This window comes from Leptodactylus fuscus, chromosome 8, assembly GCF_031893055.1.
Source record: "Leptodactylus fuscus isolate aLepFus1 chromosome 8, aLepFus1.hap2, whole genome shotgun sequence".
NCBI classification, from domain to species: domain Eukaryota; kingdom Metazoa; phylum Chordata; class Amphibia; order Anura; family Leptodactylidae; genus Leptodactylus; species Leptodactylus fuscus.
The window spans coordinates 28,231,894-28,248,417 of NC_134272.1; the positions used below are offsets into that span (position 1 = coordinate 28,231,894).

General features: G+C 40.4%; 1 protein-coding gene across 2 annotated transcripts in view; it reads left to right on the forward strand.

Moving 5' to 3' along the window:
- The window catches only part of SATB2 (SATB homeobox 2), a 133,072-nt gene that overhangs the window by 103,985 nt on the left and 12,563 nt on the right, over positions 1-16,524 (forward strand). For both annotated transcript variants that reach the window (XM_075284992.1, XM_075284993.1), the window contains one exon: positions 983-1,180. In XM_075284992.1, the coding sequence (XP_075141093.1) occupies positions 983-1,180 (198 nt within the window). The remainder of the gene's footprint in view (positions 1-982; positions 1,181-16,524) is intronic.

Consider the following 16,524-nt stretch of genomic DNA (forward strand, 5'->3'; position numbering starts at 1 on the left):
ACTATAAGTGTCAGCTCATTGGGATTCCCAGCAATATTGGAAAATAAAGCGATAGTGCACGTGTGACGACAACTCTTTTTCTATCTCTTCATATAGCATTGTAGTCATGTGTGAATGGAGCGGTAATCACACGTGCACAATACCTGAGGATGTCCATTCTTTTGATGGCTGAGGGTTCAAGCAATGGGATCACCATCAGGTAGACACTTATCCTGTGGGTGAGGAATGTGGTCCTTAGTGGAAAAAAAAGCCTTTAATATACAAATACCTTCCATCAATAAAACCGTAAACCATAACAGACAATGGTTGGGACATCTAGTACAGAACTTGCATTCTGCCCAAGCAGGGCTGATCTCCGCCGGAGCTGGTTTCTGACATGAGACAAGTCAGGAGGTAGGAGACAGCTTTCTAGGTCAGGTATGTAAAGTCATGATTCAACGAAGCTCCCCTCCAGATGGTAAAGATTGTGTACAAAATGGTAGTCAGACATGATGGATTATAACACCTAAGTAAACATAATCAGAAGGTATTCATACATTCACCTCTACCTTTATGATCATAACTGGTCTACAAGATTTTCATATTTGTAAGGTGATTCCTGATGGGTGGAAATTTTCCTGCAAGATTGTCATATAGTTAGGTGACTCCCGATGGATGGAAACTTTCCTACAAAATTGTCTGTTAGGTGTTTCCCGATGGGCGGAAATTTTCTTACAAAATTATTATTTTCTATTATGTTAGGGAACTCAATGAGGAGGGGTTGTGCATGAACATACTGCCAAAAATGAGAACTTCTGGTCCGTTTTCAGCAATGATGGAGGTCTACGCTACCTATCTTATTTTTATAACCTGTCTGTTTGTGAGACCGTCTATAACTCTTCTATCTATCAAGTCTATCTCTAAGTCAATGAGTTTTATGACATTTTGAATAAATTCTATCTATGAATGTTATCATCTTGTTTTATTTCATTTCTTGCTACAGGGTTGGCTCTGTGAACTCCTTCGCTGGAAAGAAAATCCAAGTCCAGAAAACCGTACGCTGTGGGAGAATCTGTGCACCATTCGTCGTTTTCTTCAGCTCCCTCAACATGAAAGAGATGCTGTGTATGAAGAAGAGTCAAGACATCATCATAGCGAGCGTATCCAGCATGTAGTACAGCTAACTCCGGAACCTGTGCAGGTAAGACCATACTAATAATGTACACAGTCATGTCAAGTCCTTCACCATTAAACATTCACATCTTTGGATTGGTTGGGAATGTGTGTATTTTGAATGGGAAGAGAGGAGCGAGCTGATACCCCACATCTATGGTGGTGGCTTATTTCCCTTAAGAGCAAATGGATCAGTCACTGAAATTCAACATTCCTGATCTTTACTTTTCCTGATAGTTAATGCCAGGAAAAGGCATGATACTTAGCGGGTTGTGAACCTAATCTGACCAGTTTGGCTTTGGAGCGTTGCCTAAGTAATCTCCCCAGTTTTCAACCTTTAACCCCCATAAAGGGATCTGGTCTTTATTGCAAGGAAGCTACCTCTTGTAGTGGTGCCAGTGTAGGGAATGGCTGGCCAAGGGTCAGAGGGGACACCGATGCACAACAAAAAGAGTCAATAGTGTAGTCAGGTACAGGTCAAATGTCAGGACTTGAAGCGTTCAAGCATAGTTGGAAAGTCAGATGACAGGAGAGGCAGCAAAGTAGCAGAAGTTAGAAACAAGCCAAGGTCAAATACAGATAGCAGACAGGTCAGGCCAGTAGTCAATATGCAGATCAGATCATGAATCAGGTATACCATACAGCAGGACGAGGGAGCTAGGAACCTTTGCTCAGGTGCAAGTGCTAAAGTGATTTACATAGAAAAGAACTGCCAAGGACTGGCAGGGGACAACTTACATGTCAGCTTCTGATCCATTAAAAAAGAGCAGAGGTGTGTGCATGTGTCCTTCATGCAGGCAGAGGCAGAAGTCGCTTACAGTAGGGAAGAGTAGCAGCCCAGGAGAGGAGGAAAGTGACGCTTTAGGTAATCTGTCAGCAGGTAATGCTGGCGGTGATGATGGGCACTCACTACAGGTGTTACTAAAGGAAAGACTAGACATGTTGCATTTCATTGCCATATCCATTGTTCTCAAGGGAGTTACAAGTGCTGGGAGGCCCCAATATTTGCAACTCATCTCCCATTGCCTCCTGTCCTCGGATTGCTTGGACTGGAAGTGCGGCGTCTTGGGTGACAGCAGCGGTCAATCACTGGCCTCATCGGATACTGGTGACTTCACTGGAAACATGTGTTTGCTGAGGCCGGTTAATGGCTGCAGCTGTCACCTGAGCCCCTGCACTTCCAAGCAGAGCTGTCCAAGGGGCAAAGAGAACAAAGGATGTGTGGCCTGAACCAAGGACTGGGGCACGGGAGTATCATTTATTTTTAAATTTTGTCCAACCCACTTCCCAAGTTATTGTTTCAGTTATCCTGGAATATCCCTTTAAGAAAGATTATTCCTGCAGGATTTGATAAGCAGGGTGTACAGTATGGACAGCATAATTGTCAGGTCCAATCTCAGAATGTACAAATACCATTTACAAGTGTCATGAGAATATGTCCATGTATATGTGATAGAACCCTAATATTCATTATATGTAGGCTCAGTATATTCTCTATAAGCCAAATGTAAGTTTGTGTAATACCTCCCTGTCTAATCTATGTTGTACTTGAGGTCTTGTTCACACCTGTCTATACCCTCATCTCAAATCCCACTTTTGATTGATCATACAAGGCCATGTTCCAAGACATTGTCAGAGGAGAGTAGGTTCTCATAAGGAGAATGAAGGACTCTGGGGAAACCAAAGAACAGTTATAATGTGAAGATGTCTTACCAGATTCTACTTGTGGGGTCCAACAATATCCACCATTGAGATTTCATGGATTTCGCCACTGGTTAATAGGCGATACAACCCAGAGTGACATAGTCACCAATAGTCAGAAGCTCTATGTATCTCACGTCTATTCCCAACCCGATCATTGCCATTACTATCAGGTTTTACCTATTACATATGGAAGGATAGATACTCATCTTACACTGATCTGCATTTAATAATGAACCACTTGACATATTAAAGAACTGGAAGGTTTGCCTGTAAATGAATGTGATAAGTTGCAGCATGTCAGGGCCGGAGCCTTATCTACCGAAAACTCTTCTGCACCCTAGAGACATTCTCTACAATTGCTTCTGAGGCCTTACCTGCCTCCTATCTCATAAACTTCTCACTGGGGATCTGCTTCTCCCCTCTCTACCGGAGTTTAAGTATGGCCTCTGGCCTGCACTGCAAGAGGCCTTATTGCTTGCGTAGATTTGTCTCCGCTAAAGTACATGAAGAATACAAGCAATAAGGGCAGAATCTCACTAGCTAGATAGGGGAGTCTTTAACCTGTTCTGTGCCAGATCATCTTATAACGTTCCACTATCACTGTATCAACACCAATCATAAGTTATATGCAGGTAGCAAATCTGCTAGTGGAAAACTCTGGTATGTACATGTGTAGATGTGAATGATAGTCACATTCTAATATTCTGCCCAAATCGGATGGCGGTGAACTCTCTTTGACAGTGAAATGTCATCATATTCTGGATGAACAAGTTTCTTCTTTTAATGTATCTTAAATCCTTGACATTCCCGTATTCTGCGCTATTCAAGGAAAATAGGGGATCGCTTTAGTGACATCTTACTACTGATAAGAAGTCCATTTGTTTCCTTTGTGGCAAGCATGAACTCTACCAACCCTGTTGTGACCCCAAATTCTCTCCATGCAAGAAGTTACATTTTTTACTTTGTATTATTCAATCAGATAGTTAAAGGCAGTCACTGCAATACCAGACACAGCCTGTAGACAAGACTGGCACCGTTTCTGGGAAACAAGGCTAAGGGTATATATATATATATATATATATATATATATATATATATATATATATATATACAGTATTGGTTGCTGCGGAAATCCATTGGAAAAAGTTGTGTTTTACAATACCAGCAAAGCGAATGAGCTGCGGAGAAGTCACATTTTTGGAAACATACAATATATATATTTGTAAAAAAGCAGCATATTGAATTGAGCTGAGAAATTGCCTTAATAGAGGGTCTGTCTTTACGGACTTTTATTAGATTTGGGGTCTCTCTGAAAGACCCAGTATGTCTATGATTTTAATTGGAACCCCTTTGATTCTATTGAGCACAGAGTAAAGACTCATTTACACTCCCCCACTTACCCCGCACACTACATCTGATCACCGGGGGTCCAAGCAGAGACCTTGCTAATGATTTAGGATCACCATTCAATGTTCTATGTTTTGAAGATCCCTCCATATTCTCCTCCACTATTCAGCATTATAGGAGTTGAGAATGAAGCATTTTATTCATCTCTAGACTCATTCGTTTTATACAATGGTATTGATCATGTCATCTCGGGATATTGTCCAATTACTTTGGGAATACTCTAATCAGTGTTATATTTCTGAGTACTAATACAGGATAAGTTGCCCTTATCCAGGATGCTTTAGGCTTGGCATACACATAAGGTAGCTGGCTTGTTTGGATGTCAAATATGTTGCCCAACTTCCCCATACACTTGAGACATGCACATGCATGGAGGAGGTGTCTGGTGTGACTTACCTCCTTGAGAACCAAAGGGTTAGGTAGTTGGATCCTTATCTCCCCAATCATCTGCCATGGGAGGCTGCATGCATTCAATGTGTATAGGCAACTTTAGGCATTTGGGCCGTATGCACAGTATTCCTACATACTGAATTATGTATATATATTATGTATATATATTATGTATATATATATATATATATATATATATATATATATATATATGTATGTCATGGTTGTATGAGGATCATACAGTACATTGCTACAGTGTAGCGTTACTTTAGGAACACATACACATTGTTTTTAGTGTTACTTAATCTGATCTCTGTGTTCCCACGACGGTATAGTGCGGAGTCGGTCTTTGTTTTTTTTTTATACATATATTTGTATATATACATGTTTACCGCACACACCTGCTTTTTTTACAATGTATGTTGTTATCTTTCTTTGTGACCTACATTTTTTAACGTATTCTTTCAACAAAGAAAAACAGGCATAAAATGTGTCTACCACTTGTACAATGGATACATTCATCTACAGTATATACTGGTACAATGCATAGATCCATCTGCAGTATACTGTGTACTGTCAATGCCCAGCTAAACGTCAGTAGGTCAAGAAAGTATCTCAACATCAAAATGGATTTGTTTTCAGAATAATGCATATATGTCTTTGATCTGGTGTCTGACAAACTAGAAATTCTGAAAATTGAATCTATAGGCACCGTTTATGTCAAATTACAGAAATGTTACTCTGCAGAGTCTCTAAATAATATGAAATGAATTAGTTAAAAAATGATAATCTATGTGATATACCCCATTACCCTGTCCTAGTGTAGGGTCTCACAGCCCACAGTGTCTTAAGCTTCCACTATTCTCAAAAATCAGAAGGGACAAGTTCATGCTAATTTGCCCCAAAAAGAAGTTCCTGTATGAATTGAGGATGTTCCCGTGTGGAATGTCCATATTCTGCTCCATTATATATGTGACGTGGCCATATTATGTGCTGGTTACATCACAAAAATGAAGTTTGGTTAACTTCTTGTATGTCTACGCCACAAAAAGGAGATGTCATCAGCTTCCAAAGGGTGTAGTCTCCCCAAAAGGGCCAGGGTCACCCTCAGTGCAGCGTTCTCCCAATAAGCTTCTGCCAATGTTGATCAATATATTTATAACAGATACTTGGTGAAAATTGGGGTTTTTTATCTCCTTTATAGGGGTGAAACCATATTTCGTGATTAGCTGACAGCTTTCATTGATGTTAAAGGATCTGGTGGGGGTCCAAAAGCTGCGACCTTTCCGCCTTATTCACACGGGGAGCAGATTGGTGGAGTGATGCGGGATGCCGTGTCACACTCGGGCCAAAATTCGCCTGCCACGACTGTCACGGCTTCCAACAGTCACAGTTTCCCCCTCTGGAGTAGGCTCAAATGAATGGGCCTAGACCGGAGGGTGCTGCCGAGAGGTGGACGCCGGGGCTTAATCAGCCGCAGAGTCCGCCTGAAGAAAGGGCATCTCGTTTTGTTTTTTTTCTGTGAGCTGCAACATACCACTCATGGAAAAAAGTAAACTGGCGGTCTACATAGATCTCCATTGTGAGGGGGTGGATTATGGCGCTGAATCCATATCATAATCCGCCTTGCACCATGTGAACGGGGCCTTCACTGACCAGCTGTTCTCAGGAGATGATACACAGAGAATGGAGCAGGAAGTAGACAGCGGCCAGACCTGGTAGTGCAGATCATTTCCATAGGACTTCAGCTGCAGTGATTCAGTTCCACAAATACATACAGAACAAAGCTGTCTGTCACCTGCTCTGTTCTCTGTATACCAGCTGCTAAGAATGGCTATCAATGAGGTTGGCAGTTGTCATACTCCTGATATTAGTATCTACCTTTAGGATAGGTTAACAATATTTGCAGCCTCCTAAATTTCTGTTTTGTGAGGAAATAGTATATATTTCGTATGAAGGTCGTGCCCTTTATTAATAGTTGAATTACCAGCTAACCTAAAAGCAATAATAAACAGCACTATCATTAGTGGATTGCTCTCACTTCATAAAACTGCTATCTGGTGCACAGTTGATCAGGTGAGGGTGCAAAGCCAAAGGGGTGTTGCGAGGCTGTGCTGATAATCATGCGATAGCTTATCAGGGCCCCAGCACACACCCGCCGCCATCTTCTGTGATATGCTGCCAGTCAGGGCTCTAAAATAGGTTAATGACAGTGGAATCCTCGGAATGTGACAGCACCTGCATGTCCTCTATTGTTTACTGAAACATTGGCCACCCCTGCACAGCTGCTGTCAGAAGTTACAAGTATACAGCTGTCCTGTAACTAGGAAGTCACTGAGCACATTACAGAATCCCATTAAGGTATCAATCTGTAGGGAATGTTATAGGGGCAGAGCTGCCTCTAGCAGTATATAACCTTACAACTCATGAAGACGGACAGCTTCACTTAGACATTGCATTCATTGTGACACTAGGATAGAAAGTAATAGCATACATACCGTACTTTTATGGAATTTTTACCTTAAAAGAGAAACATTAACAAAGACATGCCTGGTTAAAATCCTTTTACAACAATCTATCAGCATTTTTTTCATTGTCTCATCAGGGTAACCAGTTAGGGTATATGGGTGACATAGAATTCCCTACTACAAGCCTTAGCGGAGAGCACCTAACAAGCAGTGATTCTTCCACTAGTGAACTATAACTTGTATCAAAATCAACTGTCTATTGGGGTTTCAGGAGCTGAAGCTGTAGTGCTCAGCTGATCAGATATGACATCTCTGTTCTTGGAAGTATTAGTGGGAATTTATCAGTCTGGCATGGATGGGTGTTAATGTAGTGTATTTTGGCATGCAGTCCTTTCTTGCACCAAGGATATGCTAAATTCCCAGGTTAAATGTGGACGGAGCAGATCGGGGCAGGGGCAATTCAAGTATGTCTCAAGCTAGTGTGGGCCTTTATTAAGATTGGTGTAGGAAATGTTAGTCAATAAATGGAGAGTCAGCTGAAGCAAACTGAAATTGTACACTGGGGTCTCTTCAGTGTTCTTCTTTAGCAGTGTTCTATGGATATGTTCATAGGGGCCCTGAAAGTGTTATACACTATGTTTTATAGATAGATTAGGAACCCTGACAGTGTTCTACACTATGTTTTATAGATAGGTTCCTAGGAGCCCTGACAGTGTTCTACACTATGTTTTATAGATAGGTTCCTAGGAGCCCTGACATCGTTCTACACTATGTTTTATAGATAGGTTCCTAGGAGCCCTGACAGTATTCTACACTATGTTTTATAGATAGGTTCCTAGGAGCCCTGACAGTGTTCTGCACTATGTTTTATAGATAGGTTCCTAGGAGTCCTGACAGTGTTCTACACTACGTTTTATAGATAGGTTCCTAGGAGCCCTGACAGTGTTCTGCACTATGTTTTATAGATAGGTTCCTAGGAGCCCTGACAGTATTCTACACTATGTTTTATAGATAGGTTCCTAGGAGCCCTGACAGTGTTCTACACTACGTTTTATAGATAGGTTCCTAGGAGCCCTGACAGTGTTCTGCACTATGTTTTATAGATAGGTTCCTAGGAGCCCTGACATTATTCTACACTATGTTTTATAGATAGGTTCCTAGGAGCCCTGACAGTGTTCTGCACTATGTTTTATAGATAGGTTCCTAGGAGTCCTGACAGTATTCTACACTATGTTTTATAGATAGGTTCCTAGGAGCCCTGACAGTATTCTACACTATGTTTTATAGATAGGTTCCTAGGAGCCCTGACAGTATTCTACACTATGTTTTATAGATAGGTTCCTAGGAGCCCTGACAGTATTCTACACTATGTTTTATAGACAGGTTCCTAGGAGTCCTGACAGTGTTCTACACTATGTTTTATAGATAGGTTCCTAGGAGCCCCGACAGTGTTCTACACTATGTTTTATAGATAGGTGCCTAGGAGCCCTGACAGTGTTATACACTATGTTTTATAGATAGGTGCCTATGAGCCCTGACAGTGTTCTACACTATGTTTTATAGATAGGTTCCTATGAGCCCTGACAGTGTTCTTCACTATGTTTTATAGATAGGTTCCTAGGAGCCCTGACAGTGTTCTACACTATGTTTTAAGGTATGGTGTCTACCGAACTTGTTCGTCCAGAAATAATTCCTGGACTCGATCCAATGGAACCTGAAAGTAAAGAAGTCCTGAAAAGTTCGCTCATCTCCAGTATTTACTACAAAAAAGGTAGCAGATCTAAGCTGCCACTTGAAAAGTCACCGATATTATGAATAATGGTATATTGTGAAGCCCTGTTATAGATTTTGTATCAGGTCACAGGAACTAAGTTATGCCACTGAGCTAGCTATACTGAATAAATCTGTTACAAGTGCAGAACTTTAGATATGTAATATGAAGAGGATGTATTGAGAGGTTTTATGCTTTGAAAGTTTTTGATGGACATGTAGCAGTACTGCTATTTTGACTACTATTGATACATTTCTTATACATACTTCATATACAAATATACAATACAGGATCCATCCAAGACAAGCTAAAACACTAAGTCAGCTCCTCTTTCCACAGTCTACATACTTATTGACCAGGCAGAGTCTATGTTATGTCATTTCTCATCTGTAGATGCCTGTTACCAGTCTACAGCAGTTATGGGGTTATGTTGCCCAAACTCCCCATCCAATTGCATCTCTGTTCACAGTGACATGTTACATTGTAACGCAAGGCTGCGTTCGGGCCTGTCAGCAAGTTTTGAAAGCGTGGATTAAATATTTATTGTGGCCGTGGAGCGCACAGAGAGTGGTTGGAGCTGCAGCCAGCTGGTAAGAGATGCCAGCTTACTCTAGAGGGCTGCAGCATGTTGCAGGCTACAGACACACGCTAACACAATGTGGCAAGTTAACCCTGCATTGGCCAAACCAGTTTTATCTGTCAGAAAACAAAAATTTTCTTGTGTAAAACCATAACAATCGGATTTCACTTTCACCTTGAACATGGTAATGTAGTTGGATTCTTAGGCTGGATTTTTCTGATTACAATCTATGCATTTACTATATACTTTCTATTAGTGTTGTCAAAGCTGGCAGAATATAGAATGCAAAGATATCAAAGAAAATTCTCCAACTATTACTCTGTGAAAAATAAAGGTCTGGGAACTATGGATCCAAAAAACATAAATACCGGGATGTTCTGTACAAGTCCTCGACTTATGACAATCTGTGTTATTTCTATCTTACAGGGGGTTGTTATTCTGCTTTCCCTAACTTATATTTTACTATTTACATACAGCTACTTCTGTCACTCTTTCACCACCTCCAACAAGTCCATCTCTTTACATCTGCTGCTCCACTGATTCTAGCACATTTTGAATTTTTACTCTAACTCCACCCCTCCTGAGCAATCAATGCTGTTAGTTTTGATGTCTGATATTCTAGTTAGGCTCTGTAGTGTCAAGTGGGTGGTGTCAGGCAAGAGCAGATGAGAGGTGTGACTCGGAGCTCTGACACTGGCTGCCTCTGATTGGAGCTCTGAGTCACGCCCCCTGTCTGACACCGCCCACCTGACAGTACAGAGCTTAAATAGCACATCAGGCACCAAAACTAACTGTGCATATTGTTCAGGAACAGGGAAGGCTAGAGAGAAAGTTCCAACTGTGCCAGAATCAGTGGAGCAGCGCCTATTAACAGATGCTAAGAATGTGGTTTGAAGTGGGAAATGTCCTCTTTCTTTTGTTTGACTAAATAGATAGATTTACAGAATAATATATAATATGAGATATATAGATAGATCAATAGATTGACCATCAGTAAATAATATGAAAGTGTATTAGATAGACAAACAAATTCATGAATAAGATAGATAGATTTAACTGAAGTTTTTGGAGCGTTGTCTATTATATATTTAGAATATTAGATGGATTGAATAGATATAATATGAAACATATTGTATTAGATAGATAGATAGATAGATAGATAGATAGATAGATAGATAGATAGACAGAGGATATGAGTTAGATGTTAGATAAAAGAGATAGATAGATAGATAGATAGATAGATAGATAGATAGATAGATAATAGATAGATAGATAGATAGATAGATAATAGATAGATAGATAGATAGATAGATAGATAGATGATAGATAGATAGATAGATAGATAGATGATATGAGTTAGATGTTAGATAAAAGAGATAGATAGATAGATAGATAGATAGATAGATAGATAGATAGATAGATAGATAGGAGATAGATAGATAGATAGATAGATAGATAGGAGATAGATAGATAGATAGATAGATAGATAGATAGATAGGAGATAGATAGATAGATAGATAGATAGATGATAGATAGATAGATAGATAGATAGATACTGAAAAGTAACAGATGTAACAAAGCTTAACTTTGACACTTAACCTTTTATCTGCACTGTAGCACAGAACTTTAATTCGACTCTTTCAACACATTTTCAATGGCTCTCTTGTGCTTTCAAGTTAAACTTTGCTACATCTGTACGATGAGCATTTCATTTGGAGCGATAGGTATAGACTTGTGGTCTATAGGATTTCTTTCCCAACTATCTAATAACTTCAGAAGCAAACTCTCATATTCATTTGTTATTATAGTTGTCTGACCTAAAGAAAATGAAAACAGAAGCATGCAGGATTTAATGAATCATAAGAAGTACAGGCAATGGCCCAAAGCCACAAAGAGGCGGCCTCCAGTCACTCATAGTATTGGGGCTTTGAAGTAATGGTTCTGGACCTAGTAACTTATATTACTAACATCTCTTAGCTACTGTCATGCAGGACTTTAAATGATGGTACATTAAAATGCAAGTTCCTGTCCAGCTGGCAGTCTGCAGGCTGCATATGTTCCTTCAAGGCATGTTTGAGACCCTCAGGATCCCTGAAGACTCCTTGGAACAGTACTGTACTGTAGTAGTTGAACTGCCCATGATTAAGTCAAAAAAATGTTTCCTATTCCATTAATAGATTTTACTATGTATATAATATTTTCATTTACCATTGAAAAATTGGCAAGCAGCAAGACGGTCCTGAAGTCCCGGTGCCTGGGATTTTTGACGTTTGGATAAATTTAGCTGGGGTAGAACTCCTCTGTAACCTAAACACAGACATCCTGCCTTAGAACTACCTTTCCTTGCTTTACTAATACTTTTTGGGTAATGCACTACATTCTAAAGGAGTTATCAAGCAATGGATAAGATTGACTTTTTTCTAGGAATAGGCTTGAATCCGTGGCATGAGACAATCTGCTGATCCTTCCACCATGTGAACATACCCTTAAAGGGATGGTTATCTGCGGACTTAAATTTACTAACCTCTAGACTGTATTCTGAATGTTCGGGACTTGGGATTTCAGACTGGTTTGGATATTGGAGGAATTTATTCATTTATTTATTAATCATTCTGGTTCATCTTGGGTGGTCCTATGCACTAGAATTATCCCACCAGTTTGCTGGAGTGAGTTATAGTGAACCTAATAGTTTTCCCCCTGGGTTACCTGGATTCCTGAACTACCCGCTGTTTTCGGAAGTGTAACGTGGGGCATAAAAGGGACAAAGAGGCACATCCCTGGAGCAAAACGTGGCTGCACTCCAAAGATGTACTACTTTTACTCCTGAAAACTGGTGTGAACAACTTAATAAATTGCTTGCACTGTCTTGTAATAGCTTTGCTATTACAAGAGAAGGGAGTCTGGTACTGGGCGCAGATCACATGAACTGTTGTTGGAATCAGTCTGGAAACCCGATGTTTCAAATATTCAAAAGACTGGACAGAAGTCCCCAAATAACCCCTTTAAGGGGGGTTCTACACTACAACTCTTATTTCCTATCCCCAATATAGGGGATACGTGTCTGATTGCTAAAGGTTTGACTGCTCTTGCTGTAACCCAATGGAGGGAAATGGAGGATGGGAGTAGTAGTGGTGGTGATGTCACAGGGAGGCCAAGGATACTCAACCAAATTCCTCCAGCCCAACTCCCAGGCCGGTCACAGATAAAGGGGGCCTGCGTAGTACCTGATGTTGGTTGTAGTAGTTCCCCCAGGGTGCTTCCAGTTGGAGATGGGTCCTTTCTTACCCTGAGCAATGTGATGGTGTTCAGAAGGGTTCAAATGGTAAGTGCAGGAATGGCAGAAGGCAGTGGTGCAGTAGAAGCAAGATGTAACTTTACTGTGTGAACTGGTAATAGACAACTCATACAGCTTCCTGATGGGGGTTGTAGTTTGCTCTGTACTATATGGCTGCTTCAGGGCTATAGATAATTTTGTCTCCCTCAGGGGCTGCAGAAGACACACAGTAAGTCTGTCTTGGTTGATGGCACACTACTAACTAACTAACAGCCCTTGGAGACATGCAGTCTCCACCCCCAACCCATTGGCCAGTGATTGGCCAAGGCTGTTCCAAGTCCCCTAATACAGAGAAGTAGCCATACATAGTGGAATAAACCATGGGGAAAAAACATAAGGGAAGCTGCAAAACATACAATAAAAGGGGAAAATACACATAAAATAACTTATGTGTATACAGTGGCATCCCCTTACAAACAATAATAATCCCCTAACAAGGAAAGAATCTGAAAGGCGTCTCGATTTGCATCCTTCCTTATTATCAAGTAGGCACAAGTCCCTTTAGGACACTACAACTTCTGCTCCATTGGCAGAATGCAGACTTTAATTTACCCCATATTATTATAGGAGCAATTCAGATAGTAAGCATATATTAGGGAGCTGCTGTTTATCATATAGTCTACTACATACGTGTAGATCAATTGCATTCACATCTCACAGCGACACACAAGCAACATAATGATAGACACAAGAATAGCCATTAATGAGTTAAATTACAGTATAAATGCAGAAAAAAACACAGTGTCATTACTGAGCAATTCGTGGTAACCTTTCAAGGGTCAATTATATACCATAAATATCTCATTTACACACAGCGTGCACTTTTACACATATCATACTCCTCTTTATTTCCGCTTCAGACAAAGAAATGAATCTAATAACTGTTTGGCATAAACACGCAGAGCAGCGGAGCTGCCACCAATAAAAGATATATACAAATACAAAAGCCGCATTCACCGGACTAATGGGACACATGACTTTAATAAGCGCACAGCCATTTAAACCCTAGATAATGTATTAGAAGCCTAAAAGCCACTATTTATGGCTCTTTAAATCCAACCATGAGGTAGAAGTTTGGCTTATGCAACAAGATTTCTTGCAGAAAGTCCCTTTATTGCTGAATATAATCAATGCACAGATCGACACAGTTAACATTTTTTGGAAGTCTTACCTCTTAAGGCCCTTTCAGACATCGCAGTGTTTTTATCCTGTGTGGTGCCTCCGAGAATCATGGACGATGAAAAAATCTGATGCAGAGCCAAGAAGTGCACAATCTGAGGACATGCAGATGGAATGGCGTTTACTTATACGGGAAAATGGATCATTATTGAACATGTTTTACCATCTTCTCAAGTGGACTGAGGGTCCCCATAAAATAAGCCCCCTGATGTATGGCCCCATTGAGTCTGTCAGATTTGGGCCACATCATAGTTGCTGAAATCAGATGACACATGGCTTACTGAAAGGGTGACAGCTACACTCTCCTGATGTGTACGATTATCCCCTGACCCTGGTCTATAGTCTCTCACTCTGCCAAATCAGTATCCCTGCGCTATGCTGAGGAGGCGCAATAGGCCGAAACAGCGCTGTCCATAGCTGGGAATCTGTTCCTTTTGGAATAGAAATACTAATTTGGCAATTAAATCCGCATCTCTGACCTCTAGAGGGCGGCATACAGAGGCACTGTTCTCCTAATTACATCCTGGAGAATGGATTTGCATATTTTTTTACCCAGCTATGTTCTAGTCAGAATACATTGATACCATACTTGACTAGTACTAGAAGTACAGAATTGAATATGTCACTGGTCAAGTCAGGATGTCTGGTCTGAGATGATTTTATATACAAAAGTGATCCTATGAATGGACTAAATGCATTTTATGTGACTACTCGTGGCTCTGCTGAATGATTTAGGTCACATGCAATGCACATAGCGCCAATTTTGGTCCATGTGTCCAGAATTTTGGACCTGTGTATACTTTTTAATTTCAGTGGGCCATACGGACAGCTGTATCTATTATTAATCTGGGCTATAGGGCCAAGCCACAAAATATAGCAGGTACTATTCATGTCAGCTTGGTTTTCTATTGATAGAGTTAATGGCAAACATTGGGGTGCGCATGAATACCGTCCATTGTATTTACATGGACGCTTGCAAAACCTACAGCCCTGTGCATGGTACCTAAGGAGTAAATGGGGTGTAGCATATTGGACAAGCCACTTTCTTGGCTTCCAGTACTTTTTATTGGAACCAGAGTGGAAGATGCTTTAAATATGCCTCTCATTGATTTCATTGAGCCTCAGTTTTTCCTATCTTGCCATGCTTCTAATGCCAGCAACAGCACTAAAACCATATGCAGATTAGCTATTGAATAGGGTTAGATGGTGTGTGGACCCACAACCAGTGATGTAACTAAAGTTTTGTGGGCCTCGGTGCAATCTTTTGTCCGGGGCCCCCTACCTCATCCCTACAGTGAATTCTTGATCGTGATGGTTACGGGTGCTCAGGAGTTTAATTCACCTTAGTGTGGTTACAGGTCTGTGGGTCTCCTTGGCTTATGGACCAGATGGAAGCTGCAATCTCAGTACTGATGCCAGTGCTTGTAGGTGGTTTTGTGAGGATTATAGATGATATGATAAGGGATTAGATCAGAGGTAAATGAAGGAGACACTAAATTTGCTCGGCAATGGATACAATTTATGTAAGAATCGGATTCCTCTGGATCCACATTGCCAACATTTGCTAGATTCCATTTTACCAGTCTTAATGGCATTAACCTCAGTGAGATGATCTAGACAGAGATACTATAGCTATACATTGAATATAGTTAAAGTATACTTATACCGTATTAGGACATAGCTATAGGTTAATATCTCCTGATCTACCATTGCACTACACAAGGTAAAATCACTACCAAATTCTTCTCTGAATGGTGACTCATCCTGGTTATTTCATTGCAGACCCCAGTGCCTTGAAGGGGTACACCTGCCTTAATTTGTACCATCAATCAGCCACCCCTCCCCCATCCATGCACATGTAAAATGCTTTATACTCCTGAACGATTCTACATGAAGGTTTTACTACAAACAGGTCATGAAAGGCCAACAAACGTGAAACCTAATACACGGTGTCTTTATGTGTTAAGGCTTTCATGCAGGTGTGACTTGCTGTAACGCATATTCTGCTTTATGATAGATGAAAGTGCTAACACGCACATAGCACATTGCTGCTCCCTATATGGCCTTATAAGCTTCTACCTGCAATGCATTTGCCATATGTCCCCTGTCTGTCACCAAATATCATTGGTTACACCTAGAATTTTCATATTGGCTTAATGTACACAGCGAGATGAATGTAAGGAAGTGGAAAGCCACGGCAAAGAAAATAATGAGAATTATTATCAATGTTTAAAGGAATTAATAACTAAAAAAAGATATAATTTAGATTATTAATATAAATTAATTAAATAATAAACATGATAATGTATATTAGTAGTAATATTATACAATGAGAATAATAAAAAAAAATTAAAGAACATAATACCTTAAGGCAGATGTATGGAAAAGTGTTAATTGTTGGTGAAAGTTTCGACTCGTGAACAGTGTAGGCTAAAGCTGGCCATACACATTAGATGTTAGACTGCTGAAGATTCGGCTACTAAAGTTGATCATAACCAAAATCGGCTGTGTTGGATTTTTTTTCGGCCCTATGTCGGCT